At 42.6% G+C, this 27811-nt stretch overlaps 1 protein-coding gene and 1 pseudogene across 1 annotated transcript in view; one reads left to right on the forward strand and one right to left on the reverse strand.

The window, feature by feature from the left end:
* Positions 1-5528: 5528 nt before the first annotated feature.
* On the reverse strand, positions 5529-6968 carry LOC102125814 (keratin, type II cytoskeletal 8 pseudogene; annotated as a pseudogene).
* Positions 6969-16167: 9199 nt separating this feature from the next.
* The window catches only part of CCDC6 (coiled-coil domain containing 6), a 120806-nt gene continuing 109162 nt past the window's right edge, over positions 16168-27811 (forward strand). The window contains exon 1 of the mRNA XM_005565793.5: positions 16168-16540. Within this exon, the coding sequence (XP_005565850.2) occupies positions 16238-16540 (303 nt within the window). The 5' untranslated portion in view covers positions 16168-16237. The remainder of the gene's footprint in view (positions 16541-27811) is intronic.

Raw genomic sequence — 27811 nt, forward strand, 5'->3', positions numbered from 1 at the left:
CAGGTTGTACAAGAAGCAAGGCACCAGCATCTGCTTCTGGTGTGAGCCACTGGCTGCTTCTCCTCATGGTAGAAGGTGACAAGGGACCAACATGTGCAGAGATCACATTGTGAGAGAGGAAGCAAGAGAGAAGGGAGAGACGTGCCAGGGTCATTAACTATCAGCTCTCATGGATGGAACCAAGCCATTCATAAGGAATCCCCATGGCCCAAACACCTCCCATGATGCCCCATCTCCAATATTAGAGATCAAATTTCAACATGAGGTTTGAGGGAACTGAGGTAGGAGGCAGGACTTGACTCCAGAGGCAGGGTTCAGGCTGCAGACCTGACTGAAAACTAGCTGAAACAGGGAGGAGGTGAAAGCACCCTCCACAAGACATACTCACCAGTATCATGTCAGTTTACATTGCCATGGCAACACTTGGAAATAACCACCCTTTTCCATGGCAACAAACCAACCCAGATGTTACCACCCATTTTCTAGAAATTTCTGCAAAATCCTCCTCTTAATTTGCATATAATTAAAAGTGGGTATAAACATGGCTACAAAACTGCCTCTGAGCTGCTACTCTGGGCACACTATTATGGGGTAGCCCTTCTCTGCAAGTAGCAGTTTCTCTGCTGCTGCTGTACACTGCCGCTCCAATATAAGTTGCTGTCTAACACCAATCAATTATTTCCTGAGTGAAGCCAGGAACCTTCCCATGATAACCTCCAATTTGGGGACTCACCTGCCCTGCATCAGAACAAACATCCAAACGATAGCAATGTAGTGCTAAACAGACTGTGAAAAGGACATTTTTCACAGTATGAGAGCTAAAGTAAGAAGGCAGAGTATCATCTCGTTCTGATTCAGGTAAGAATGTACATATTGGGGACAATTTTTTCACCACTCTGTTCATATCTGCAAATGTTGCAAAAGTGCAATGGGTATTGACTTGGGAGTTACAAATAAATTTTAGCAGGTAAGCAAATTAATGAATGTTGCATCCATAAATAATGGGATCAACTGCATTTTAAACATACAAAAAATTATTGAACACCTTAAAATATATGACCTAGCCTTGTCAAATCCTAACATTTTGTTATATTTATATGAGGTCCTTCATACACTTATTTTTTAAAATAAAACTTTGGCCAGGCACGGTGGCTCACGCCTGTAATCCCAGCACTTTGGGAGGCCGAGGCAAGCAGATTATGAGGTCAGGGGTTCGAGACCAGCTTGGCCAACATGGTGAAACCCCGTCTCTACTAAAAATATACAAAATTAGCTGGGCACGGTGGTGCGTGCCTATAATCCCAGCTCCTCAGGAGGCTGAGGCAGGAGAATCTCTTGAACCCGGGAGACAGAGGTTGCAGTGAGCTGAGATCGTGCCATTGCACTCCACCCTGGGCAACAGAAGGAGATTCCACCTCAAAAAAAAAGGAAAAAAAAAAAAAAACATTACAGACTCAGTTGAAGTTCCCTGTTTTCATCTTTCTTCATTCCTGCAATACAAGTACTAACCAGTTCCAACCCTGATTACCTTCTGCTCTCAAACAAGATCACACATTCAGGGTGATATGGCCATACAACTTTTTTCCCTTTCTAAAGGCAACCACTATCCTGAATTTGGTGTTTATCATTATGTATGCCTTTACATGATGACATATATAAGTACTCACAATGATTGGTTTGCCTGCTTTTGAACTTTGTGTAAGGCAAATCTTCTGTACTATGCTTCTGCTACTTGTTCTGTGTTACCTTTAACATAATGTTTTTGAGAATTATCCAGGTTCATACATATTACTTAAGAGAATTTAGTTTTCTTGCTATATAGTATATCTGTATTTAGCCATTCTCTTGCTGGTGTTTTTTTGTTTCTACGCTTTGCTCTTTATGCAAAGATAAAATTCTGCAAAGATTCTTGTCAATGTTTCTTGTGCACATGTGTGATTGTTTTCTAGAATGTATACCAAAGAATGGACTTGCTGGAATATAAGAAATAATTTATTTTTAACTTTATTAGATTTTACTAAATTATTCTCCAATTTATGCTTCTGTCATCAGTGAATGAAAGAAAAGAGTTCTTGGCCGTGCGCGGAGGCTCATGCCTGTAATCACAGCACTTTGGGAGACTAAGGCGGGTGGATCATGAGGTCAGGAGTTCAAGACCAGCCTGGCCAAGATGGTGAAACCCCGTCTTTACTAAAAATACAAAAATTAGCCAGGCACGGTGGCAGGCGCCTGTAATCCCAGCTACTCTGGAGGCCGAGGCAAGGAATTGCTTGAACCTGGAAGGCAGAGGTTGCACTGAGCCAAGATCGCGCCACTGCACTCCAGCCTGGGTGACAGAGCCTGACTCCGTCTCAAAAAAAAAAAAAACAAAAACAAAAAACAAAGAAAAGAATTCTTGTTGCTTCCTAGTCTCACCAACACTTGTTATCGTCACATATAAATTTTGTTGCTAAACAAAATTTAGTAAGGGTATCTCAGTGCAGTATTGCATTAGAGTTCAGTGGTTACTAGTGAGATTGAGCACTTTGGCATTTCTTTATTGGCCATCTGTTTGGTTTTTTTTTTTTTTTTTTTTTTTTTTTTTACTTTTACTGAATTATCTGATCAATATCCTTTGTCTTCTCAAGATTTTTTTTTTTTTTTTTTTCCTCACTTATAAGAGTTGTTTTTATACTCTGGATCCTAATCCTTTGTCAGTTATATGAAATGTAAATATCTGCTACATGTGGTTTCTCAGGGACACAGTCTGGGGCTCTGCCATCTTGAATTTGTGTCTTCTGTGGTGGCCTTGAGGGGTCACCATTACAGTCAGTCACAAAGGGGAAGAGCCTGGAGGACTGTGGCTGGAATTTTTTATGCTCTATATTTTGTCAGTGGGATACATCACTTCCACTTATTACAATATAACATTGTCACATGCCCACATCTGACTATAAAGAAGATTAAGAAATATTGTTTCATCGCATGCCCCAAAAAAGAGAGAACAATTCTGGTGAACAGTTAGCAGTTTAATAGCCTTTAATATTTTTCACACTGCTCTTGTCTGTTTTTAGTATTACATTTATATTATTTTCATAAAATAGCTGTGGGTTATTGCCTTGTTTTCTATTCTCTGGAACAGTTTGCGCAAGGCAAGTATTATTTGTTCTTTAGTTGTTCAGTAGCACTCTGTCATAAATCTTTCTGACCTCAGTGGACAGTGTTTTTAGTGGAGGAACATTTTAAACTTCTGATTAAATTAATTCAATAGTTATATTCAAGTGTTTTACTTGTTCTTGGTAAATTATTTTTGCTTAAAAAGTTGTACATTGTGTCTACATTTTTTAATTTCTTGGTGTAAAATTGCTTATAGTTGTTTTCCCTTTATTTTTTTTTCTGAATCTCATTGTTTGTCTGGTATTTTGTTACTTTGTTTAAGCTTATTATTTTTATAAATATCGGTCAATTTTCATGTTCAATTTGCTTTTGATCCACAATTTATTTAGAACCTATTTTAAATATCTAAACATAAATATTATTTCAGGTATTTTTATTAATGATTTCTCATTCAATTGCATTATGATCAGAAAGTTGCATAGTGGTTCTTTGCAGAGGCAAAATAGCCCGGTCATATATGTCCTATAATTAAGTATTTATAACTAAGTATTTTTTTAGTAAGATTTATATATCAGGGCAACTAAATAATCTCAGCTAATAAGAAAAGGCTCTACTTTACAAAGGAATGACAGCAAATACATCTAGAAGAAGTAACAAAACTAGAAAATTACCATTTTGTAACCCCTAAAGAAATTACTGATTGAGGCGTGAGCCTGTAATCCCAACACTTTTGGAGACCAAGGCAGGCAGATCACCTGAGGTCAGGAGTTCAAGACCAGCCTGCCCAACACGAAGAAACCCCGTTTCTACTAAAAATACAAAATTAGCTGGGTGTGGTAGTGCATGCCTGTAATCCCGACTACTCGGGAGGCTGAGGCAGGAGAATTGCTTGAATTTAGGAGGCAGAGGCTGCAGTGAGCCGAGATTGAGCCATTGCACTTCAGCTTGGACAACAAGAGCAAAACTCCGTCTCAAAAAAAAAAAAAAGAAATTAGTGATTCAAACTAGGATCACCAATGTATGCCAGAGCCATTTGTCAAGTGATAAGGAGAGACAGGATGACAATGTATCCAATGCCAAGTCATCACCCCAAAGATTACTTGCTGGGAGAAGAACATAAACTACAACAGTGCAATGGTGAGACCTGCAATGCTTAACTCAGTGATTAATCTTAGCATCCATTTTTAGTCAACAACCAGATATCATGTACCTCCTGATGTATTACAATGTGGAGAACACACCATCACCTATCAAGTATTCTTGCTAAAAATATTTAACCTGAATCAAAACAAGCTTTAAACCTAAATTCTGTTTTGTAGGAAATACAAAGGGCAGAGGAAAGAGTTAAAACAATATCAAAAGGAAAAATTGGGGAAAATCTAGACGTGAGATGTTCTGTAAGTGTCTTCAGCATTTTAATGATATGAAAAGAGTGATGGGGGCTTTATTAAAACAAAAGGGATTGAAGAGATGAACCAATTGCAATGCAATGTGTGGTATTTGATTAGAACATGATTTGAATAAACCAGTTTCAGAAGACATACTGGAGATAATTGAGGAAATTTTGATATCAAAAGGATATTTTATTATATTAAGGAAACTACTATTAATTGTATTATGGATAATAATTGTATTATGTTGTACAGGAACATTATTTGAGATAAGACATTATGACGTCTCTATTTTACTTAAAAGTATCTGAATACACCACTTTCTTCCTTAGAAAGAAAAAATAACTGTTCTTATTCCTACAAGATAAAGTCCAATCTTGTTACTGTAGTATTAAAAAAAAAGTGTTTTAAATCTGGTCCCAATTTATGTCTCTAGACACTTGCTCTCATACAGCTTATGTTCTAGCCTCACTAAATTTCTCACTGTTTTTGGTTTATGTCATAAACTATTTTTTTCCTACTCAAAATGCCCCACCCTATGTTCTCCATATAACTATTAAAATTTATACCATACATATGTACACATTTACATGTCCATACTCATCAAAGCAATATTGTATAATTCTAATGGTGGCAATGGTTATTAAAAATATATAAAATGTAAACTTGAAGGATATATACCCACCATGGAGAAAAGGCATTGGGAGTCAAACTGTGAGAGGTTGTCAAAGGGGACTTGACTGTAAGTGTGCTACATCTTTTTTTTTTTTTTTTTTTTTTTTTAAACAGTTGGCAGAACTAGCTGAGGTTTTATTTTGGACCAAAAAATAAAAATAAAAATAAGCAATTGAATTATTTTGTAGCTGGAGGCATGGGCAAGCGGGGTCCCCAGGCAGTAAACTCCCCCGCGGGTGGGCTGAGGGCTAGGGCTGAGCCTCAGGTGGGTCTCCGGTTCCCTGTGCTCCCCTGCACAGTGGCCTCCCTCCCAGGCTCTGGGGCAGCGCAGAAAGGGTAAGCTGAGAGGGGCTGCCGCAGCTGTCACTAGGACAGAACGTCAGAGGACTCGGACACCAGCTTCCCATCGCGGGTCTCGATCTTCTTCACAACCACGGCTGAAGGAGCTAGAGCCCGCGCCAGGGCCAAAGCTGGAGCCCAGGCAGTAGCTGAGGCCGGGGATTGTGAAGCCCCCATAGGCCGAGCTCAGACCACCTGCAAAGCTGCTGGTGGTCTTCCTATGAATATTCATGTTCTGCATCCCAGACTCTAGCCGGCTCTCCTCGCCCTCCAGCAGCTTACTGCAGGTGGCGATCTCGATGTCCAGGGCCAGCTTGTTGTTCATCAGCTCCTGGTACTCACGCAGCTGCCATGCCGTATCTTGCTTGGCTCGCTGCAGGGCGGCCTCCAGCTCGGACAGCTTGGCGTTGGCATCCTTGATGACCAGCTCTCCATGCTGCTCAGCATCTGCCATGGCATCCTCCAGGGAAGCCCCCTGGCCTTTGATGCCCTCAATCTCAGCCTGGAGCCCGCTGATGTTCCGGTTCATCTCAGAGATCTCAGTCTCTGTGAGCCGCAGGTCATCCCCCTGCTTCCCAGCCAACATTGCAGCTCCTCATATTTGATCTGATACATGCTCTCAGCCTCAGCTCCGCTGCAGTTGGCGAGCTCCTCGTACTGTGCCTTGACCTCAGCGATGATGCTGTCCATGTCCAGGGAGCGGCTGTTGTCCATGGACAGCACTACAGATGTGTCCAAGATCTGGGACTGCAGCTCCTGGATCTCCTCTTCATACAGCTGCCCTAGGAAGTTGATCTCATCAGTCGGTGAGACTCCAGATCTATCTTGTTCATGTTAGCTTCATCCACATCCTTCCTGATGAGGACAAATTCACTTTCCATCTCTGTACGCTTATTGATCTCATCTTCATATTTGTTCTTAAAGTCCTCCACCAGCCCTTGCATGTTGCCAAGCTCCCCCTCCAACTTCAGCTTCTCCTGGCCTAGAGTCTCCAGCTGCGCCTAAGGTTGTTGAAGTAGCCCTCGAACATGTTGGGCATGTTGCTCCCAGCGGTCTTCTGCTGCAGCAGGAGGCTCCACTTGGTCTCCAACATCTTGTTCTGCTACTCCAGGAACCGTACCTTGTCTATGAAAGAGGCAAACCTGTTATTGAGGGTCTTGATCTGCTCCTTCTCCTGGGTGCTCACCACCTGGATGTTGGGGTCCACCTCCAGGACAAGGGGGCTCAGCAGGCTCTGGTTGACTGCGACTGTGGTGATGATGCCTCTCATGACGCTGGCCCCACCATAGCTGCTGCCCCGGCCATCGAGAAAGCTGCTACTGTCCACTCCGGAGAAGCTCAAGGAGCTGATGCGGGGCACCGGGCCCACTCGTGTAGGACCGGCTGCTGAAGGCCCGAGGGTCAGAGGTGGACATCTTGTAGGACTTCTGGGTCACCCTGATGGACATGGTGGAGGCAGGAGTGGAGGTAGGTGGGCCAAACCAGACGGCGATCCCAGAAGGAGCAGAAAAGCTGCTTCTTGGTCAAATGTGGTATATCTTTTAGAAAGAAGGAAAAGATTCTAGGAAATACAACTAAATGGTTAAACTTGTTAATTCAGGGTGTTGAGACTATGTGCTTGTGTGTATCTTTAAAATTTTTTTCTAAAAGGTGCACATCTGTAGATTGTGCTAGTTGAACCCCATCTTCCAATTTATCGGTTGATAAACGTCAGCAATTTTCTTAATTTCTTCTAGCTTGAGTTTTCTCGTCTTTAAAATGGGGATAACAATAGTGCCCACCCAAGTAGGGTTGTTGTGAGGATTAAATTTTATATATAATGTTGTATTGTTCCATATTATATATATAAAGCGCTAAAGCATTTAGTTTGGCACAGGGTACATGCCTAATACATATGAGGGATTCTCTGCTGGGACCTCCTTTGTGGCCCAAGTTCATTGTCAGTTTTGGTATATTGTGTGCCTGAATAAAATGCTTTATCTATAAGTGTTGGGTGCAATTCTATATATGTATATTAGATCAAGCTTGTTAATAGTGTGCAAATCATCCACATGCTTTTAAATTTTTCTTTGATTTTTCAACGGAAAACTGCTATGATCACCTACAATAATTGTGGATTTGTCAACTTATTCGTATAATACTGTTAATTTTATATATTTATATATTATATATTTGAGGCTATATTAACAGGTGTTTAAAAACTTAGAATTGTTATATTTTCCCTGGTTATTTTTTAAATTATTAAATGTCTACCCTTTCTTATATCACAGTGGTGTTTTTTTTTTTAAATTTCTTTGAGGAACTTATTTTATTAGGGCTTCTCTAGGGTTTTTTTGGTAGGTATTTGCATAATATATATTTTTCATTCTTTTACTTTCAAATTTTCCAAGGTTTTGGTTTTAGTGTCTTTTAAGTCTTGTAAAACACATGACTGAATATTTTTTTTCCAGTTTAATCATTTCTGTGTTTTAATAGGTAGGTTTTAATAGGTTTAATTACAGTTTGTGCTTCCTGATAAATTTTAGTAATTTCTATAAACTTTCTTTTTTTGTTGTTTTTTGAGATGGGATCTCTCTCTGTCATTGAGTCTGGAGAGCAGTGGTGCAATCTTGGCTCACTGAAATCTCCACCTCCTGGGTTCAAGCAATTCTCCTGCCTCAGCCTCCTGAGTAGCTGAGATTACAGGCACCTGCCACCACACCCAGCTAATTTTTGAATTTTTAGCAGAGACAAGGCTGGCCAGGCTGGTCTGGAACTCCTGACCTCAAGTGATCTGCCCACCTTGGCCTCCCAGAATTCTGGAATTACAGGAATGAGCCACCATGCCCAGCCAGCAAATATTTTTAACTTTTATTTTGGTTTCGGGGGTACATGAGCAGGTTTGCTAAATAGGTAAATTGTGTGTTGTGGGGGTTTGGTGTACAGATTTTACCAGTATATGCTTAAATATTGTCAATGCAGTTTTATTTGTATTTGTTCTATTGCATTCTCATTGTACCTCTTGAACATGAACATTCACATCTTCTATCAATTCTGGAAAGTTCTCAGATGTTATCACCTTAAATATTGCCGCTCCTTTCTTTCTCTTTGTTCTCTTATTCCTGAATGCCTATTATATGCATGTTGGACCTTGTTGCTTTATCCTCTGAGTCTCTCATCTGCTCTTAATTTTCCATCTCTGTAAGTCTGTGTGCTACATTCTAATTTCCTCAGATCTAACTTCAATTTTGCTAATTCTCTCTTCAGCTAATTTGCTGATTAATTTACCCCTCAAGGGGTTAACATTTTAATCATGTGATAAAATTAAAAACTGCCTAACTAGCAGCTGCTAGCTAGATCATGATATTCCTAACTCAAATAAAACAATGCTAACAGAATAGAAAATGTCTATATAAAGATACTTCATGTCAATGGTTAGAGCAAAACAGAAAAGACACTTTGCAACTACAAAAATGACTAAGTTTCTCACTTTTGACTAATATAAGTGACTACTGCTCTTTTGCCAGTGATACCTCTGGCCCTCCTTTAATACTCCTGATACTTATCAAGTTATTAAATCACCAAATTTCCTCCATTTCTTGACAGCATCTGATCCAGAACTGACCCCTGCTTTTTTTTTTATTTTTATTTTTAGATGGAGTTTCGCTCTTGTCACCCAGGCTGGAGTGCAATGGCACGAACTCAGCTCACTGCAACCTCTGCCTCCAAGGTTCAAGCAATTCTCCTGCCTCAGCCTCCTGAGTAGCTGTGATTACAGGGGCCACCACCATGCCTGGCTAATTTTTGTATTTTTAGTAGAGACGGGTTTCACCATGTTTATCAGGCTGGTCTGAAACTCCTGGCTTCGTGATCTGCCTGCCTCAGCCTCCCAAAGTGCTGGAATTACAGGCATGAGCCGCAGCACCTGGCTAACTCCTGCTTACAAATAGCCAGTTCAACTGCAAATCCCCATTGCACAATTCCTCTGGTGTGTTTTCTTTTTTGCTGCAGGAAACAAAATAAAGCTAGCTTTTTCAAATAGCTTCAAAGTGGGTTTTAATATATTTTTAACTTCTAGGTGTTCTATTTGGTTTGTTTGTAATCTGACTGTTTTGTTTTTAATTTCGACTGTGTTTTCTTTTCTATATTTTCTACTCCTTCTTTTATAGCTCTAATTATTTTAAACGTATTTAATTTTCCCAATCCAGGTCTATCCAACACTTGTATTGATTGAAGTTGTGGGACATAATTCTACTATTTACTATTTGCTAATTTTTGTTCAAAAACAGATTATTTCTGTGTGTTTTACAATTTTCCATTGTAATCCCATTTCGTTTTGAAACTATGTCCTTCCTTAGTGAATCTGTGTTTGCCTCTGCTAGGTGTACCAAGTATAGTACCATTCCAGCACCAAATATTTTAAAGTCTGTTTATTTTTTCAGTGATATTTTACATAGAATGCAATTCACTCTTTATGTATGAGGAGATTTAATAAATATGTACATTTGTGTAACCATCCCCACAGTCAAGATACTGAAAATTTCTGGCCAGGTGCAGTGGCTCACACCCGTAATCCCAGCACTTTCAGAGACCGAGGTGGGCGGATCATAAGGTCAAGAGATCAAGACCATCCTGGCCAACATGGTGAAACCCCGTCTCTACTAAAAGTACAAAAATTAGCTGGATGTGGTGGTGCACACCTGTAGTCCCAGCTACTCAGGAGGCTGAGGCAGGAGAATTGCTTGACCCAGGAGGCGGAGGTGGCAGTGAGCTGAGATTACGCCACTGTACTCCAGCCTGATGACAGAGCAAGACTCCATCTCAAAAAAAAAAAAAAAAAGATATTGAACATTTCTGTCACCCAGAGTTTCCATTTCAGGTCAACCTTCAAAATAAGATGCCATCTTGGAAAATTCTGGACCATGTAGGTAGTACGAAGTATGTATGTGAACTGTCTAACTTCATCAGGCTTAGGTCTGGGTTATAATTTTCTAAAGAGACATTTTTTAAAAAAGAAACAAAACTCTGAATTCTGTTTAAGGCAAACAAGCTTCATTGTTTTCTACCTGTTTGTTGGTATGGAGATTTTTCCCTCTAGTTCAGCCTTTTGGTGTGGGTGTAGCTTTTTGATGGTTCCAGCATTCCGCGTATGTCTTAGTTAAATCTTCTTTTCTTGTATGTCTCCAAGGCCTCAAGTTCTCCTCTTGATGGACATTAAACTAAAACTCCATGTTTAATAAAACCCACAATGCTGTTACCCAAGTGTCTTTTTTTTTTTTTTAAGATGGAGTGGCACGATCTTGGCTCACTGCAGCTTTCGCCTCCTGGGTTCAAGCAATTCTCCTGCCTCAGCCTCCCAAGTAGCTAGAACTACAGGTGCATGCTACCACACCTGGCTAATTTTTGTATTTTTAGTAGAGACGAGGTTTCGCCATATTGGTCAGGTTGGTCTTGAACTCCTGATCTCAGGCGATCCACCCGCCTCGGCCTCCCAAAGTGCTGAGATTACAGGCATGAGCCACTGTGCCCAACCCTGTTGCCCAAGTTTTAGCTGCCAGGTTTACATCTTTGGTTTTTGGTTATCTCTTCCCCTTTTTTCATACATACATTTTAATGACATATAATGTATATACAGAAAGGTACACCAATCATAAGTATAGAGCTCAACATCTTTTCATGGGGGAACATTCCTATGCGACAAGAACTCAGCTAAAGAAAAAGAACATTACTAGAAACCTGATAGGATTCTTCCAATCACTCCCTTCTTCCAACAAGAATCATTATTCAGACATCTAACACCATAGATGAAGTTTGCTTATTTTTGAACTGCATATAAATGCAATTATATGGCATATACTCTTTTGTGTCTGGCTTCCTTTGCTTATAATTATGTTTGTACGACTCATTCATGTTGTTTCATGTAGCCACAGTTTGTTCATTCTCATTACTGTTATTATTCCATTGAACAAATGCAACAGGATTTATATTATAGGTGGACATTTGGGTTGTTTCATTTTCCTCTTTGCTACTGGAGCCTGGGATTTCTCTTTACTTTCTTTGAGCTCTGCTGTGTATTGAATAGGATTAAAGCAGCATTTCCTGGTCAGCAATTCTAGATGTTCTGTGTCAGGGAAAGTTTTAGATATTACTGACTGCCAAAGCTCCAGACCCATAAATCATATGTATTTTGTTTTGTTTTGTTTTTTTGAGATCGAGTTTCACTCTTGTTGCCCAGGCTGGAGTGCAGGGGCGCAATCTCAGCTCACCGCAACCTCTACCTCCTGGGTTCAAGCGATTGTCCTGCCTCAGCCTCCTGAGTAGCTGGGATTACAGGCATGCACCACCACACCCGGCTTATTTTGTATTTTTAGTAGAGATGGGGTTTCCCATGTTGGCCAGGCTGGTCTCAAACTCCTGACCTCAGGTGATCTGCCTGTCTTAGCCTCCCAAAGTGCTGAGATTACAGGTGTGAGCCACTACCCCCAGTCTGCTATTCTTACTTCTCAAATGATTTACTTTAGCTGATGGCTTATTTCTTTAAACTGTCATCTGTATTTGATTCCTGTGAACCAATAATAAGTGAATAAAAACAGGAGCACAGGGATGAGATATGTAATTAATTTTGTAGTCATGATCTCTTGCCGAGTTGAGATGTTGCATGTGCAAGGCTAGTTTAATGTTAACAAGTGTAAAATATTGAAAATGCATGTTGTAGAAACAGAGTGGCTGGGCCGGGCACGGTGGCTCATGTCTGTAATCCCCCCACTTTGGGAGGCTGAAATGGATGGACCACCTGAGGTCAGGAGTTCAAGACCAGCCTGGCTAACATGGTGAAACCTGGTCTCTACTAAAAATACAAAAAACTAGCCAGGTGTGGTGGCTGGCGCCTGTAGTCCCAACTACTCTGGAGGCTGAGGCAGGAGAATTGCTTGAACCCAGGAGGCGGAGGTTGCAGTGAGCAGAGATTGTGCCACTGCACTCCAGCCTGGGCGATAGAGCGAAACTCAGTTTCCAAAAAGAAAAAAAAAAAGAAATAGAGTGGCTAAAGAGAGCAATAGTATAAAGTGTGGATATGGTTGTTTGGGCCCAGGATCTCTTGTCTAATTGACACTGAGAAGATGAAATGAGAAGCAAATTCTCTTGATGACTCAGTGGTATCTAATCAATGTGTAACCACTCCAAAATGGGGCTGTCTTTTATACCAGTAGCCCAGTGGTTTCAAACTGGAGGCAATTTTGCGGCCCAGGGGATATTTGGCAATGTCTGAAGACATTTTTGGCTGGCATACTACTGGAATTTACTAGGTAGAGGCTAGGGATGCTGCTAAACATCCGACAATGCACAGGACAGCTCCCTACAACAAAAAAATTACCCAGTCTCAAATGTCAGTGTTCAGAAATGCCTTGCTAGACCTAGGCAAAGCTTCTAAATTAAAGGTGTAATTAAATAAATAAACTATAAACTACTTTTCAAGAAATGATAGCCCTAGGCTGGGCACAGTGGCTCTGGCCTGTCATCCCAACACTTTGAGAGTCCAAGGCAGGAGGATCACTTGAGGCCAGGAGTGCAAGGCCAGGAATTCAAGATGAGACTGGTCAACACAGAGAAACCTAGTTTCTTAAAAAAAAAAAAAAAAAAAAAGAAGGAGAAATGATAGCGCTACATGGACACATTCTTCTATATTTCTATCCAAATTCGGACACTCTGTGACATCCCGCTCATACTCGGCTCACCCTAATTCTTTTCAAAACTGTAATGGTGAGTCCTGCAACAACTAAATCCATTTAGAATTTGAATAAAATTACTCAGATCTGACATTAATGTAACGGGATATGTACAACAATTTGTTTATAGATATTAAAAATTAACAAAATTGCTCTATGATTTATGCCATTATTATTTTATTTTATTGTTGAAAACACTAAAGTTCCAAGGCCATAGAGTAAGTCATTTGCAAAAATGGCATTAGACAAAGAAAAATCTTGATGTTGTGCCTTGCAGTTAGGCTACAAGGTATTCTTTTCCTTTGTTCATGTGTTTTTGCAGCTTAAATTTAGGACAAAGCTAAATTTCATTATTTCTCCAAAGGAGGTGATTACCTAAATCTGTCCCTCTTTCCTCCAGGCAGCACATACTACTATTTGTTCTTCTGATTCATTTCCCCTAGAAAGCTGAGAAGGAGTTTTATAATGATATTATTGGTTTTGTAACTGGTGTTTCCATTGTAATGCTATTACGGAACCAGTGTTGTGATAAATGATCTGTGTATAAGGGAAATCACTTTTACAAGACGTAGAAAATTAGACACGCTTCTGCTTTGCGATAACAATAAAAACCACGGAGAAAAAATATTCTCCAGTTTATTCCCATCTGTATCAGCAGGGAAGCTTTAGAAGATGGGTTCTCCCTAAAGTCTTCTAAACACGATTACTACCTACAAGTACCATGTCAAAATGCAAATTTCCTCCAAATCCTATTGAAGGCCACTACGTTCTTAAGCTTACCATGACGTGGGCCCTTTAAGAAAACCAGGCGCTTCAAACTCCACCCCTCTGCTGACTTGAAGCAGTGTGAGTCCGCCTTTCCAAGGCGGTTAGTTTTGTGGTGACGCTAAGAGAGAGTTAATTTGCCCCCTGCTCTGCCTGGAAGGAATGTTCCTGTTGCAATAAGCTCCAAAAGTGGAAGCTTTAAGATACTATGGAATAGGGAACAATAGAAACTTGTGAGGTATGGCAGCCAGCCCCACTCTTAAGATTCGATCACAGTGCTGAATAAAGTGGAAAGAATGTTGTTAAATCTGTTTCCCCCTGTGGTGCTGCTCCCTCCTAGCTTTACTCTTCCATTTCACTCCTCAAGTGAGCTTTCCAGAATCCGTTTCCAACTTAACTAGCTGATTGTCTGATGTACTAGGTCCCAAAAAAGTGAGAGAACTAAGTTTCAGTGCAAATTAAACTGGATCACTTTTAACAGAATGATTTAGATTGCCTATATGTTTCTCAAGAGCAAAGCCAAGCATTTCCCCCCTCCTGCTACACAAACAGTGACAGAGTTCAGAAGCCCTCTAGCACTAAGCTAAACTACCTGGGAGAAATGGGGGTTTAGTTGCTGTTGGCATTTAAGCTGTTTGCTGAAAGCAGCCATCTTGGTGAAAGATGATGTCATTTGGAACACTTGGTGTTTTCGAGTTTATTCTGAGGTGCCAGTTTCCAAGAGCCATTGAATCACCGTTTAATCATGAGATCAAATTTAAGTTTAAAGATAACGAGGGAGTGGGAATAAGAATCATTCTTCCTTCTTCCTAACGCTTTAGAAATCTTTCAGAAAGTTCAACGCAACAGAAAACAAAATTACACTTTTTTTTCTATTTTCTGTTTCCATGTGTTTGTTCTAATGTTAACTAAGCATGGGTAATAAAACTAGTCTGGTCAGTTTCACTTTCCAATTTTTATACATAAGTGAAAGCTGTTTTGTGTCAACAGGGCAAAGTGTTTAGAATCATCTCACCTGCTGGGCCAATTGCCTGCAAGCCTTTGGGAAGAGGGAGGGGGAATAAAAGTTTTTGATTTTTAATTTCTTAAACTGCAAAGCTAGAACCCTGAATTAGACCGCGTTGTAGTAATTACTGTTTTATTTTTACATGCTAAAGTTTTCTAGGAGTGAGCAACAGGATAGCAAAGAAGGGTGATGTTGTACTCCCACTCAATCATTACTATTTCTATAGCATAATGTTATGTCCGCGGTTACTTTGGAAAATTGGCACTTAAAGAGGTGTTTCAACCTTCTGCTAAAAGTGTTTCGCTTTCCTTTTTTTTTTCTTCATTAGATAAATGTTACTGCCTTAATCCTACTGCGTGACATGTGCTGGAAATGTTTGCAAAATGCAAAGAGAAAAAGAAAAAAAACAGTTGCACCTTGTTTAAACAATTGAGCGCAGTGTGGTTTATAAGGTTATTAAAGGGGGTGTGTGTCTCTCCCGCAAATTCTTTCTTAACAAGGTTAACTTGTGGCTGCTGTTGTTTCATCCTCCTCGGCCTCTTGTAGAGGAACTTTGTTCTCTTAGGTTTATCCAAGCCTTCCCAGTCAAAAACACCTTGCTTTTGATAATATAAAACTGCGTGTATGTGTGAAACAGATAGAGGGAGACACGCGCACACACAGTCGGCGGAAGATGGGGCCACAACACGGTAGAGGATGGGCGCCGGAGCCCGGCTGACCTTTCCACGTGTCCTCGGCACCTGCGAGGCTGGTGGGGCATCAGGTTTCTTTTTTCTTGGGGCGGGCGCGAGCCCGGAAGAGGCTGGGCGGCCGCGGGCTTAGACCAGGGGGCTCATAGGCCCTCCCTTGGAACACGTGTGGCTGGCGAGCTGGTGGTGCGGGGGCAGTACTTGGCTTTCCCGCACCCGCAGTGCCTGCGCGTTCCCAGCCCGCCCGTGGTCACCAGGCGGCGGCGGGCGGGTCCCGGAGCTTTCAGCCAGCTCTGCTGGGCGGCCTAGTGAGCGCGCCCGGCCCGGCTGGAGCAAGCCCCAGTGCAATACTGCCCAAGCCCGGGCGGGGTCTCTGTTCTCTGGCAGAGGAGGTCCCTTGGCAGCGGGAAGCGCCCTCTCTTTCTCTCGCCGCCGCTCCGAGTCTGCGCCCTGGTGCCAGGCGCTCAGCTCGGCGCTCCCCTGTGCTCGCCCGGCGCCCACTCATTCGCAGCCCGGCCTTCGCCGCCGCCGCCTCCCTGCTGCTCCTCCTCCTTTCCCCAGCCCGCCGCGGCCATGGCGGACAGCGCCAGCGAGAGCGACACGGACGGGGCGGGGGGCAACAGCAGCAGCTCGGCCGCCATGCAGTCGTCCTGCTCGTCGACCTCGGGCGGCGGCGGTGGCGGCGGGGGAGGCGGCGGCGGTGGGAAGTCGGGGGGCATTGTCATCTCGCCGTTCCGCCTGGAGGAGCTCACCAACCGCCTGGCCTCGCTGCAGCAAGAGAACAAGGTGCTGAAGATAGAGCTGGAGACCTACAAACTGAAGTGCAAGGCACTGCAGGAGGAGAACCGCGACCTGCGCAAAGCCAGCGTGACCATCGTGAGTGCCCCCCGGGGGCGCGCCGCAGCGCCAACCTCCGCCCGGCCCGGGAGGGGCTGCACCCGCATCCAGGCAACCCCCAGTCTTCCCCAGATTCCCGGGGACCCTCTGAGAGCACACTCCCTGCGGGGACCTGCTGGCCTCTGGGAGGAGAGGGAGGTGTCCTTTCGGGGCCACGCGGGTCTGTCCTCCTCGCGGGGCTGAGGACCCTTGCGCGGTGCGGGGGAAGGCTACTGTGGCAACCATTCATGGTCCCTTTTGGCCTCTGGAGAAGAGGCCCCTCCGGGGCTGGGCTGGAGGCTGGCGGCGTGGCTGGGGGGCGGGGTAGGACTTTTTTCAGCCCTAGCATGCTTGAGGGGTGCGTCCAGAATCTGGGGAACCCCAGTCCGGGGGAGAGAGCGGAAGCTGGGATATCTTACTGGGGCCTGGCTCGGAGTGTGGGGGTTCGCAGCTGGGCTGGGTACTAAGCTGGCATCTGGACGGCACTAGCTGGATCGCCCGGGTACGGGGCGGGAGAGAGTGGCCGGGAATCCGGGAAGTGGAGTTTTCTGGCCAGGATCGAGAGGGAAGGGCGGGTACCAAGCTAATGCTCCCACCTCCATTGGAAGCTCTTTGCCTTGGAGTGGGAGGGTGGACGGTTTACTGCGAGGAGAGTGCAGCATTCAGGCCTGGACAGGGCTGGGGCCGAAACCAGGGGAAGGGTAGCCACTGTGACTCCCTGGCTGAGCCAGAGGTACGTGTGTTCGCTCCATTCGTAGAGTGATTAGGAGCATCTTGCTTCTGAGTCTAGATACTGGAGAACAGGCCATCAGTTCTGTTTCTACCTGGTCCCTGGAGGCTGCCCAGAAAAGGGTAAGCTTGGGTCTGCAGGTCTCTCCTGGTGTGGCAAGCGTTTAGAAAGGCCCGTATAGCAGTGATGAGGCGAAACGTAACTAGAAAAAGTACACTGTGTACTCTCACCTATCATCCCTGCCAGCTCACCACATCATTAACATGCAGGATCCCCACACAGACAACTGTATTCAAATCAGAAGTTTCCCAGCCAGGAGGAGAGAAGAAAATGTCAAGAAATCAAGGGGGATAAATTGCCATAGCTGCTGCAAAATAGCGGATTAGGCTGAACTTTGAAATAAAGAAAAAGGGTTGAATTTGGGGATGGAGGGTCCCATCTTGGAAATGGGGCAAGTTTAGGATGCCCCTTGCGCCGGGAAATAGCCTACGGTGGAGGAGCCTGTGTATATATGTGCGCGAGTGTGTATACCCCCAATGCTGGCTCATACATGAGAACTAGATGGCATTCTTAATTTGTGTAGAAAGCAAATTGCAGGTTAAGTGTGATCAGTAGCCTAAATAGCAGTTGATTGTAAAAAGAAACTTTTCATGTTCAAATCCAATTTTGGAGAATGGAATTGGAGCAACTTGCATGTGAGATGGTAAAGTTCTTGAACTGCCCTTTTGGTAGGAAGGGGGGTGGGGGCGGGGAATTTGCAGAGGCAGCCACTTCCAAGCCTCCTATGCAGCTTTCTTGGCTGACAGAGATGTCTTTGCTGAGTGGGGGTTAAGAAGAGAGGGAAGTTGGTGGAGGCAGTTTATTTAAGATTTGAGTTAGTAAATGAGAGGGTTAGTGTCTTGGAGGTTGTGAACCATGGAAAGTAGTAAAACTTGCACGAAGCGAAATAGCCTTTTGCATGCAGTAGGCAATTCAGGCTGGTTTTGTTGGGGAGGGAGGAATGAGGGATGCAGAGACTATCAAAGGGTTATCTGTTTGACACTTCGACCGTACTATAAGTAGGTTTGTAAACTGTACTTACACATGTTGGCTTTGCAGGAACAAATGTGTTCATTCCCTGTGTTTCAAACCAGAGGCCTTCTGAGTACTTAGCTCGAAAAGTGTATAAGGTGGTGGCTTTTTTTCTTAGCACTTACCCTTAACTAAAACTGACATCCAGCCGAATATACTTTGTGAAATGTCGTGCGGTGTTAATGAGTAAAGTTAAAATTGTTTTAGATGACACTGCACAAGTACCAGAAGCCTCTCAGTTCTTCTTTAATCTCTGACTAATATATTCAGGGAGACAAATAAAAAAGTGCTTGTGGTTCGCCTGGTTTCCTAATACTTGGCAGTTGTTACTGAGGAGCTGAATGATAAATGCAGGAAATAGATTCCTTCAAGATTTTGCAGGTGTTAACTGACCTAGGATCCAGATTCTGTAGGGGTACGTTTGACCCCTCAGGTATGTAATGTGGGAGGAGAAATGTATGTGACTCCATGAAATTGGTCTGTGAATGCAGAGAGTCCATTGAACTACACTTTAGTAGTTTATATCAAGGTTAAGCTGTACAATCCCTGACATTGCTCACTTAAGCATTACCCTTGCTAGTGGCAGTCTAGGAAGTTTCTGATAATTAAGTGAAGACCTTGTTAGATTTTTCACTGTGAAAACACTGTTAGAATTTTCACTGTTAATTTGAAGGGAAGATGGTACCATAATTCTGGTAATTGCCTTTCTGGCTCTTTTTAGTTTCAATTGTGATATTAATGTTCATGTTCTTAGGCACTAAAGGTGATTGTGGCCTTCTTTTTCCTTGAGCATGTTCAGGAAGGCACATTGCCTTTTTGTCACTCCCTGGGGAAGAGACAGTCTCCCCCTGCCGCCACTTGTTTTTTTAATAGACTTTACTTTTTAGAGCACTTTTATCTTCAGAGTAACACTGAACATAAAGTACAGAAATTTCCCACATAACCCTTGCCTTCACACAGGCACAACCTCCTCCACCATCAGCGTCTTACATCATCGTGGTCCATTGTTAGTCAGTGAACCTACATTGATACATCATTATCACCCAAAGTCTAGAGTTTACTTGGTCTTGTATATTCTATGAGTTTAGACAAATGTATAATGACATATGTCCACCATTATAGTATTACGCAGAGTTTTTCTGCCCTGGAAGTCTTCCATGCTCTGTTCATCTTTCCCTCCCTGCTAACTCCTGGCAACCACTGATCTTTTTACTCTCTCCTTAGTTTTGCCTTTCCCAGAATGTCATGTAATTGGAATCATACAGTATGCAGCCTTTTCACTTAGTAAATGCATTTAAGTTTCCTCTATGTTCCCCAATTCGTATGTCTTGGTTTCTGTTCAGGGTTAAATAGTATTTCATTGTTTGGATGGATCATAATTTATCCATTCACCTCCTGAAGGGCATCTTGGTTGTTTCCACCTTTTGGCAATTATGAATAAAGCTGCTGGAAATATTCATGTACAGGGTTTTGTCTGGAAAGATATCAGTTCATTTGTTTAAATACCAAAGCGCATGATTGCTGAATTATATGGTAAGAGTATGTTTAGTTTTATAAGAAATTGCCAAACTGTCTTCCAAAGTAGCTGCACTGTTTTTCATTCCCACCAACAATGAGTAAGAGTTGCTTTTGCGGGGCCGGGCGTGGTGTCTTACACCTGTAATCCCAGCACTTTGGGGAGACTGAGGCAGGCGAATCACCTGAGGTCAAGAGTTCAAGACCAGCCTGGCCAACATGGTGAAACTCCATCTCTACTAAAAAAAAAAGTACAGGAAAATTAGCTGGGGGTGGTGGTGCATGCCTGTAATCCCAGACTCCCTGGAGACTGAGGCAGGAGAATTGCTTGAACCCAGGAGGCAGAGGTTGCAGTGAGCCAACATCATGCCACTGCACTCCAGCCTGGGCAACAGAGCCAGACAACGTCTCAAAAAAAAAAAAAAGAGTTGCTGTTGCTCACCAACATTTGCTGTTGTCAGTGTTCTGGAGTTTGACCATTCCAATAGGTGTATAGTAATATCTCTGTTATGCCCTTTTTAAAGCCAAGTCCAAAGGCTAATAGAAGCTCTTAACCAATGGTCTCTTCTGGTATGTAAGTGGCTATTCTGGTCAAACTACCCATTTAATGAAGGACTAGTTTCATGGGCCTGTGTTCTCAGTATCTGTACAACAGTGGTAAACATCATCTGTGGGAGAGAATCAGCTGTAAGAAGTCTTTCAGTCGTGTCCACAAGTGCCTGGTGCACCTGTGAGTTATAGCCTGCCCTAGGCCATTTTATTTGGGGCTTAAAAGTGGAATAGAATATTTTGAGTGAGTATTCAATTTTCCCCATTAAGTCAGCAGAGAAATCAGGCTCCTGATTACAGATCATAATTTCTTTTTTTTTGGAGTGGGGGAATTAAACAGATGCATAGTCACCTTTTTGAGTAGCTTTTGTATGTTAGGCCAGATCTGTTTGTTTGTCCTATGAGTGAGAATATGACTGTGAATTATATGATTCAGTGTAGTGAGGGTTATCGTGGGGTGGTGGTCTTAGGGGTGGTGGTCTTAGAGAAGGTGAGGAAATGCAGTTGTGGGCAGTAATTGGATGGCTTCAAAGTTCTCAACTAGTTGCTGGCATTCTTCGTGTATAAGCAGGGCCTCAGGTGGTTCTCTAGGGTGTGTACCTCTTCCAGGCAGTTTCAGACCTTTGGTATGTGTTTGGTTTGGAAATCACGGCCTATAATAAATCACTGATATGTAAGTGTCTCTCTGACTGTAAAATTAATCCTTTATTGTAGAAGTTTAGGGAAATACAGAAGTACAAGCTGTTTTGAAGTTATAATAGAAAAAAATATGTTGATCTGGCATCGTTAGAAAACCTGGCTATTTTAAACATCAGTGTAATGGTTTCATTAACTGGTAAAAACTGCCATATAGTTGATGTTGTATGTTTTAGATTATTTACTCTGGAAGCCTAATATGTTATTTTCAATTTTTAAGACTTCTGTCAGACTCTGAAGATACAAATCGATATTGCCTTTATAAATGTGACAATGAGAGTGTGATATCTTTTCCCCCCCGTTTAGAAAAGTATTTCTTAGATTCTTATGGAAACACCCAATTTTAGACACAACTTTGAGGAAAATATGACCTCACAGTTAGGTCTAACTGTACACAAGTCTTCTTAAAGAGGACTTTCTCATATTTCTTCAGCATTTACGAGTTTTTCACATTTGTAAGTATCTTCTATGTGTTTCATATATTCTATTTGTACTTAATTTTAAAAAACTTTTTTGTTTTTGTTTTTGTTTTGTGACAGCTTTACTCTATTACCCAGACTGGAGTGCAGTGGTGTGATCTCAGGTCACTGCAACCTCTGCCCCCCAGGTTCCAGTGATTCTCATGCCTCAGCCTCCCTAATAGCTAGGACTGCAGGTATGCACCACCATGCCCATCTAGTTTCCTTTTTTTTTTTTTTTTTCCTCTGTCGCCCAGGATGGAGTGCAGTGGCCTGATCTCAGCTCACTGCAAGCTCCGCTTCCAGGGTTTACACCATTCTCCTGCCTCAGCCTCCCGAGTAGCTGGGACTACAGGCGCCCGCCACCTCGCCCGGCTAGTTTTTGTTTTTGTATTTTTTAGTAGAGACGGGGTTTCACCGTGTTAGCCAGGATGGTCTCGATCTCCTGACCTCGTGATCTGCCCGTCTCGGCCTCCCAAAGTGCTGGGATTACAGGCTTGAGCCACTGCGCCCGGCCTAGTTTTGTATTTTTAGTGGAGATGGTGTTTACCATGTTGTCCAGGCTGGTCTCGGAACTCCTGGCCTAAAGTGATCCACCCACCTCTGCCTCCGAAAGTGCTAGGATTTCAGGCGTGAGCTACCACGCCCAGCCAAAAGCTAAAATTTTAAAGGTCATGACAGTCTTTTACAGTGCTGTCCTATTTGCTAGAGATGGGGAATCATTAGAGAATCTACATTATCTGGTTTGTGGTGACTCTTGTTCGGGACCAGAGAGGCTGGTCTATAGCAAAAATCGGAGGTAGCCATTGCTTGCTTAAAAATATTCACTGACTCCCCATTGCCCTTGGATTCAGGTAAACCTTCTGGTGGTTTACTAGGCTCTGCATGATTGGAATGTCCTCCTTGCTTCACAGCCACACCCCTTACATGCATTTAGCCCAGGGTGCATTCTCTAAGCTCTCACTTCACTCCTTTACTACTAGCACCCAGAACTTAAGTAGGTTTCCTCTGGTTCCTCAGTGGTGCCCCTCGTCCCCTGAAATGTTCTTCTGTATTCCTCCCCTCCTTTCTACTTTGTTAGTTGAAGTAGACTGTATTGCCTTCTTCACCTGAACCCCTTCCTGGTATGCCCTGATACTTCCTCTTTGTCAGCCACACACTGGGGTATGCACCTGCTTACGTGGTTCTTCCGTAGACCTCCTCTGTCACTGACATTTGGCTGCAGAGATCTTTCCCAGTTCATGTGTAAATTTCTTTGGGGGCAGAATTTGCCTTGTTCATCGCATTCCTCAGCGCTTGGCATGGGGAAAACGCTCAGAAATTTGTTGAGCTGGCTCCAGAGGCACGGGTGTGTGTGTACTTGTTTCTTTCTGCCATGAAGGTGCCAACACTCTCTCCAGGACCTTGTCTTCATAGAGCCACTCCCCTGCCACAACAGCAAACACTTTCTTTACCATAGTTGATGAAACAGACCAGATATGTGAATGGATACATTGTATACTTTGGGGGACCACTGCAATCAGTGTGCCCTTGCCTTCTTGCTTTGGATGATGTGGGCTACCTTGTAGCATATACCTGGGTGCTCCTGATAACATTTTATCTGAAAGAGGACAAAGTCTTTTCAGGTTCTCCTTTCTAAGTGTTTCTGAGTAAGGCTTGAAGGACAAAGTAGCCCCGCTGGAAGTGTTCAGATTTGCTGCTTTGGTTTTGGTGATGGTGACAGATCATTCCAGGTGTTTCGTATGACTCTTTAATGTTGAAATGCCCCACTGGGAAACAACTCTGGCCCATTGCAGGGGGATGCATTAATGCAAATAAATACTGGTGACTTGTAGCAGTGATGGGGGAAGCATCTGAAAACAGGGTAGGGGGATTGTTGAATTCTTATGTCTGCTTGTGTCTTGCAGAGACACAAGTGTCACCACAGTGTATTTGTGTGTGTGTGTTTTCCTTAAATCATGCCTTGCCAAAATAATTGTGTTTACACTTCAAAATGCTAATACAAACTACCGAACTGCAGTCAGGCTGAGTAAGGAATAATAGTAATCTTTTCTGTCCCCTCTGTATACTTTTTTCCTTAGTGGGTAGGTGTTGCTTTTTGTTTTCAATCACAGTGTGGTTGTTTTCAGGTATATTATTGTCAAAGTTGGCAGAGTAAATGTTCACAGGTTCAGTATGTTCCTGCTTGGTGGTGGTTGCAATTTTTCTTGACAGAGTAACTAATCCTCTGGAAAATATTTTTAATTGTCAGGATCTTGGCGTGGCGTTAACTTGCAGATACTTCCTACTTCTCCAAGGCTGTCAAATTTTCTTATCTTTTATGGCTGTGAAATCCACAGCTGTGAAGTTTATTCCAACCCTGATACCAGTAAATTGCAAAGGTCACTTCATGTAGGTTCTCTCTTCAGGGATAAGTATTCTTTTAAAAAGGGTTAACAATATGATTGATGGTCATTTAGAATTAACCCTCCCCTTTACTTATTGTTTCTTAGATCAGACATATGGAGTGCAATGTAATGATTACAGTTCATTACAATACTTACTTGTTTGTTTGCTGGGAGATTTTCTGGTCTCCGTCTCTGCCCCCGCCTTTGTTTGTTCAGTAAGGTACAAAATGGCATGTAATAAATAAAATAAATATAGCCTCAAAGAAGCAGGATTCAGCCGTCAAGTGCTTATAATACTGTGTGCTAGATAGAAATATCCAAAAGGAATGTTAGGGCTCTCCCAGTAGCATAGCGAGGATAATACTAGACTTTCATTCAGCCTGGCACTGGCCTGGTGCTGTAGGGAATACAGAGCAGAGGGAAACAGTCTTTCTCTCCAGCTCTGGGGCTTGTGCAGTGCATGCAGAAAGAACCAACACCCACATGGACGCAGGAAGGGAACCTTAGGCCGACTCCTGTAGGGGTTCCCAGGGAGGGGAATTTTACCTTGCAGCTTCCCAAATGAAGTTCATTTATCTCTGTGAATATCTTTAAGGAAAACAGTGTATCACATTCATTCGCAGTTTAATTAGCTTGTAGTTTATTTTGTAAGGCAGAGATGGGGAGAGCTGTTGCTCAATTTATGCTGAGGTGGCACCGGGAGGCTTTTGGTTTGTTTTTAATTTTCGTTTTTATGTGGTGATGATTGAAAAGAAATGTCATTGGTATTTTAATTTCATAATCTGCATCTGTCAGTACATGGAAATTATCTAGGTGGTTTTTTCCCTCTATTCCTGTTATACTCTGAGGCCCACCCATGTTTCTTTCGTGGAATAATGGTGGATAGACTGAATTTCTCAAGTTTTTAATCTGAAACTATCCAAAAGCAAAGACTTCTTGCAGTAAAATTAGAGGTACTATTTTATAGGCAATTTTGAATTCTAGTTTTTTACAAAAGCTGTGCTGATTGATGGGCTAATCTTCCATGCATCTGTTCCAGATCAATCCAGCCTTGGCGGTGCCAGGTGTGTGTCCAGAGTGATCTGGGTAATGCTCACCAGGGCATCTCAGGGCACTGAGGATCAGATGAGGCCACTTGGTACCGCAGAGCAGAGTTGGGATGTTCAGCCAGGCATAGGTCATCATTCAAAAAGTTTTCCATAGGAGGAAGGAAGAGGGTAAAAGAATGAAAGCAGCAGGGATTACGGGTGAACTAAAGAAAATTCTTAGAAATCTAATTACCTGTGTTAAACATTTCATGTGTTGCTTCTATAAGTGAACAGTTTGAGACTTTTGTGCTATCTGCTTGTCGAGATTGATTTAGAGAGGCTAAAAGGGATTTTATCAATCTCAGATTTGAGAGAAAAATAATTATACCTAGAGTTTCATATAGAAAACTTGTATGCAAGCTTGACTTTTTAAAAAATTATCCTAATAGACCGGGTGCGATGGCTCACACTTGTAATCCGAGCACTTTGGGGGGGGCCAAGGCGGGTGGATCTCCTGAGGTCGGGAGTTCGAGACCAGCCTGACCAACATGGAGAAACCCCTTCTCTACTAAAAATACAAAAAATTAGCCGGGCATGTAATCCCAGCTACTCGGGAAGCTAAGGCAGGAGAATCGCTTGAACCCAGGAGGCGGAGGTTGCAGTGAGCCAAGATTGCGCCATTGCACTGCACTCTAGCCTGGGCAACAGGAGTGAAACTCCATCTCAAAAAAAAAAGAAAAAAGAAATTATCCTAATATACCAACTGAAATGATAACTTATTCTACTGAGAGATGTTTTTTATGGGGTGGAGTTCTTCACTAGACAGAGTTTATCTAAACAAAAACATTTATTGAGTCAAAACATTGTGTCTTCATTTAGTAGCCCCGCTAATCTTTGAGGAAAAAATTGACTAGGTGATTTTAATGCTTTTGTTAACCAAAGAGTATTGTTTTAAGTGTATTCTCCATAAAGTAGAGTTAGACTTTTTCAGGTTCAAATCACTACCTGGTAAGGGTTTATGTCACTTGAAAAGTATATTAACTATTTTATGCCATTTTGAACCTTGCATGCACGGAGTTTATATTGAGAAATACCTTAGGTACCCAAAGAAGAGTACCAGTGACTTTTTTTGCATTTTTTTTTTTGTGGTAAAAACACATACAACATATAATTCACCATTTTAACCATTTGTAAGTATACAATTCAGTGGCTTTAAGTACATTCACAATGTTTTGCAAACATCACCATTATCCATCTCCAGAACTTTTCGTCATCCCAAATGGAAACTCTGTACCCATTAAATAATAATACCCATTTTTTTCCTCCCTGGCAAAGCTCTATTCCTAGTGACTTTTAATTTTTTTTTTTTTTTTTAAAAGAAAGACTTACTCTGGTCTACAAAAGCTGCTAGCTGCTTTTTACTGTCTTGGTCTTGAAGTTATAAATTTAGACCTTAAGTGTTGATGTCTTATTTAATTAAGTTTGTACTGCCTGTTAGCTGTCCCATATATGGTTCTTTTTCTATCACTCAGCAAATGCGCAGTGCCCTAGCCCTATGCCGAGCTCTGGCTTGGTGCCAGTAAGCCCCCAGATGCTGGATGAGGGAATAACCCATGGCGAGAGCTTGTCCTCCAGGAGGGAAGGGTCTTCCCCCCGATACCTTCCCCCCAACACCTCACAGATGATGGTTGCTTTTTATTTTTTATTTTTAATGAAATGTATGCATTTAATTTCCTTGATAGCAGTTGGAATAAACTGTGATTTTATTTTTTAAATTACTTATTTTGATACTCACAGGTGCAGTTTATTACAGGGAAAGGATGCAGGTTAAAATAGTCAAGGGAAAAAGCCTATAGGGCAGAGTCCAGGAACGTTTTTCACTGTGGAGCTTCCAGTTATCCTCTCCCCATGGAGTGTGCACAACATTACTTTCCTGGCAACAACATGTGACAATACACATGGAGTATTGCCAACCAGAGAAGTTCGGCCAAGCCTTGGGGTGCAGAGTTTTTACTGGGGCTCCATCATTGTAGACATGGTCGACCATCCACAGGGCAGATCTCAGTCTCCAGGCCCTGAGAAGGCTGTGCTGATACCACATGGCCCAAAGCACTCAGGCTAAATCACACTGTTAGGCTTTCCAGTGTGATTTAAGGCCCTCACGTAAACAAAAGACACTCTTATCAGTCATAACCTTCCAAAGGGTTAGAAATTGCCTCCAGAAAGTCAAGGGCTAAGGCCAAACCTCTTTGGGTGCAAGGTAAACCAGAGTTTTAAAAGGTTGGAAGAAAAAAGAAAGCTTATAGAATTTTTATTCACCACCATTGTCCCACTTCCAAATCTTTTTGTGTGGCTGTAATAACAGTGAATGTTTACCCAGTGCTTACTATGGGACAGGAACTATTGGAAGGGGTTTTCGTATATCCTCTCATTTAATCCTCACCACAGTCCTATATGATCAGTACTACTGTTTATCCATAGCCATAAGCCTACAAATTTAGGCCCAGAAAGCTTATATCACTTACCTGAGGTCCCATGGCTATCAGATGAGACTGGGATTTAAGCCCAGGTCTGACCTCAGAGCTTCTACAGTCTGCGGGAAGATGGCATATACATTAATTTAGGGACAGGCCTTTTTGTTTGGTCGGTTTTCTTTGAGACAGGGTCTTGCTGTGTCACACAGGCTGCAGCGCAGTGGTGTCATTATAGTTCACTACAGCCTCAACCTCTTGAGCTCAGGTGATCCTCCCACCTCAGCCTCCGGAGTAGTGGGGACTACAGATATGTGCCACCACTCCTGCGTCATTATTATTATTTTTTGTAGAGGGTCTTACTAT

The sequence above is a fragment of the Macaca fascicularis genome, chromosome 9 (genome assembly GCF_037993035.2).
Source record: "Macaca fascicularis isolate 582-1 chromosome 9, T2T-MFA8v1.1".
Taxonomy (NCBI): domain Eukaryota; kingdom Metazoa; phylum Chordata; class Mammalia; order Primates; family Cercopithecidae; genus Macaca; species Macaca fascicularis.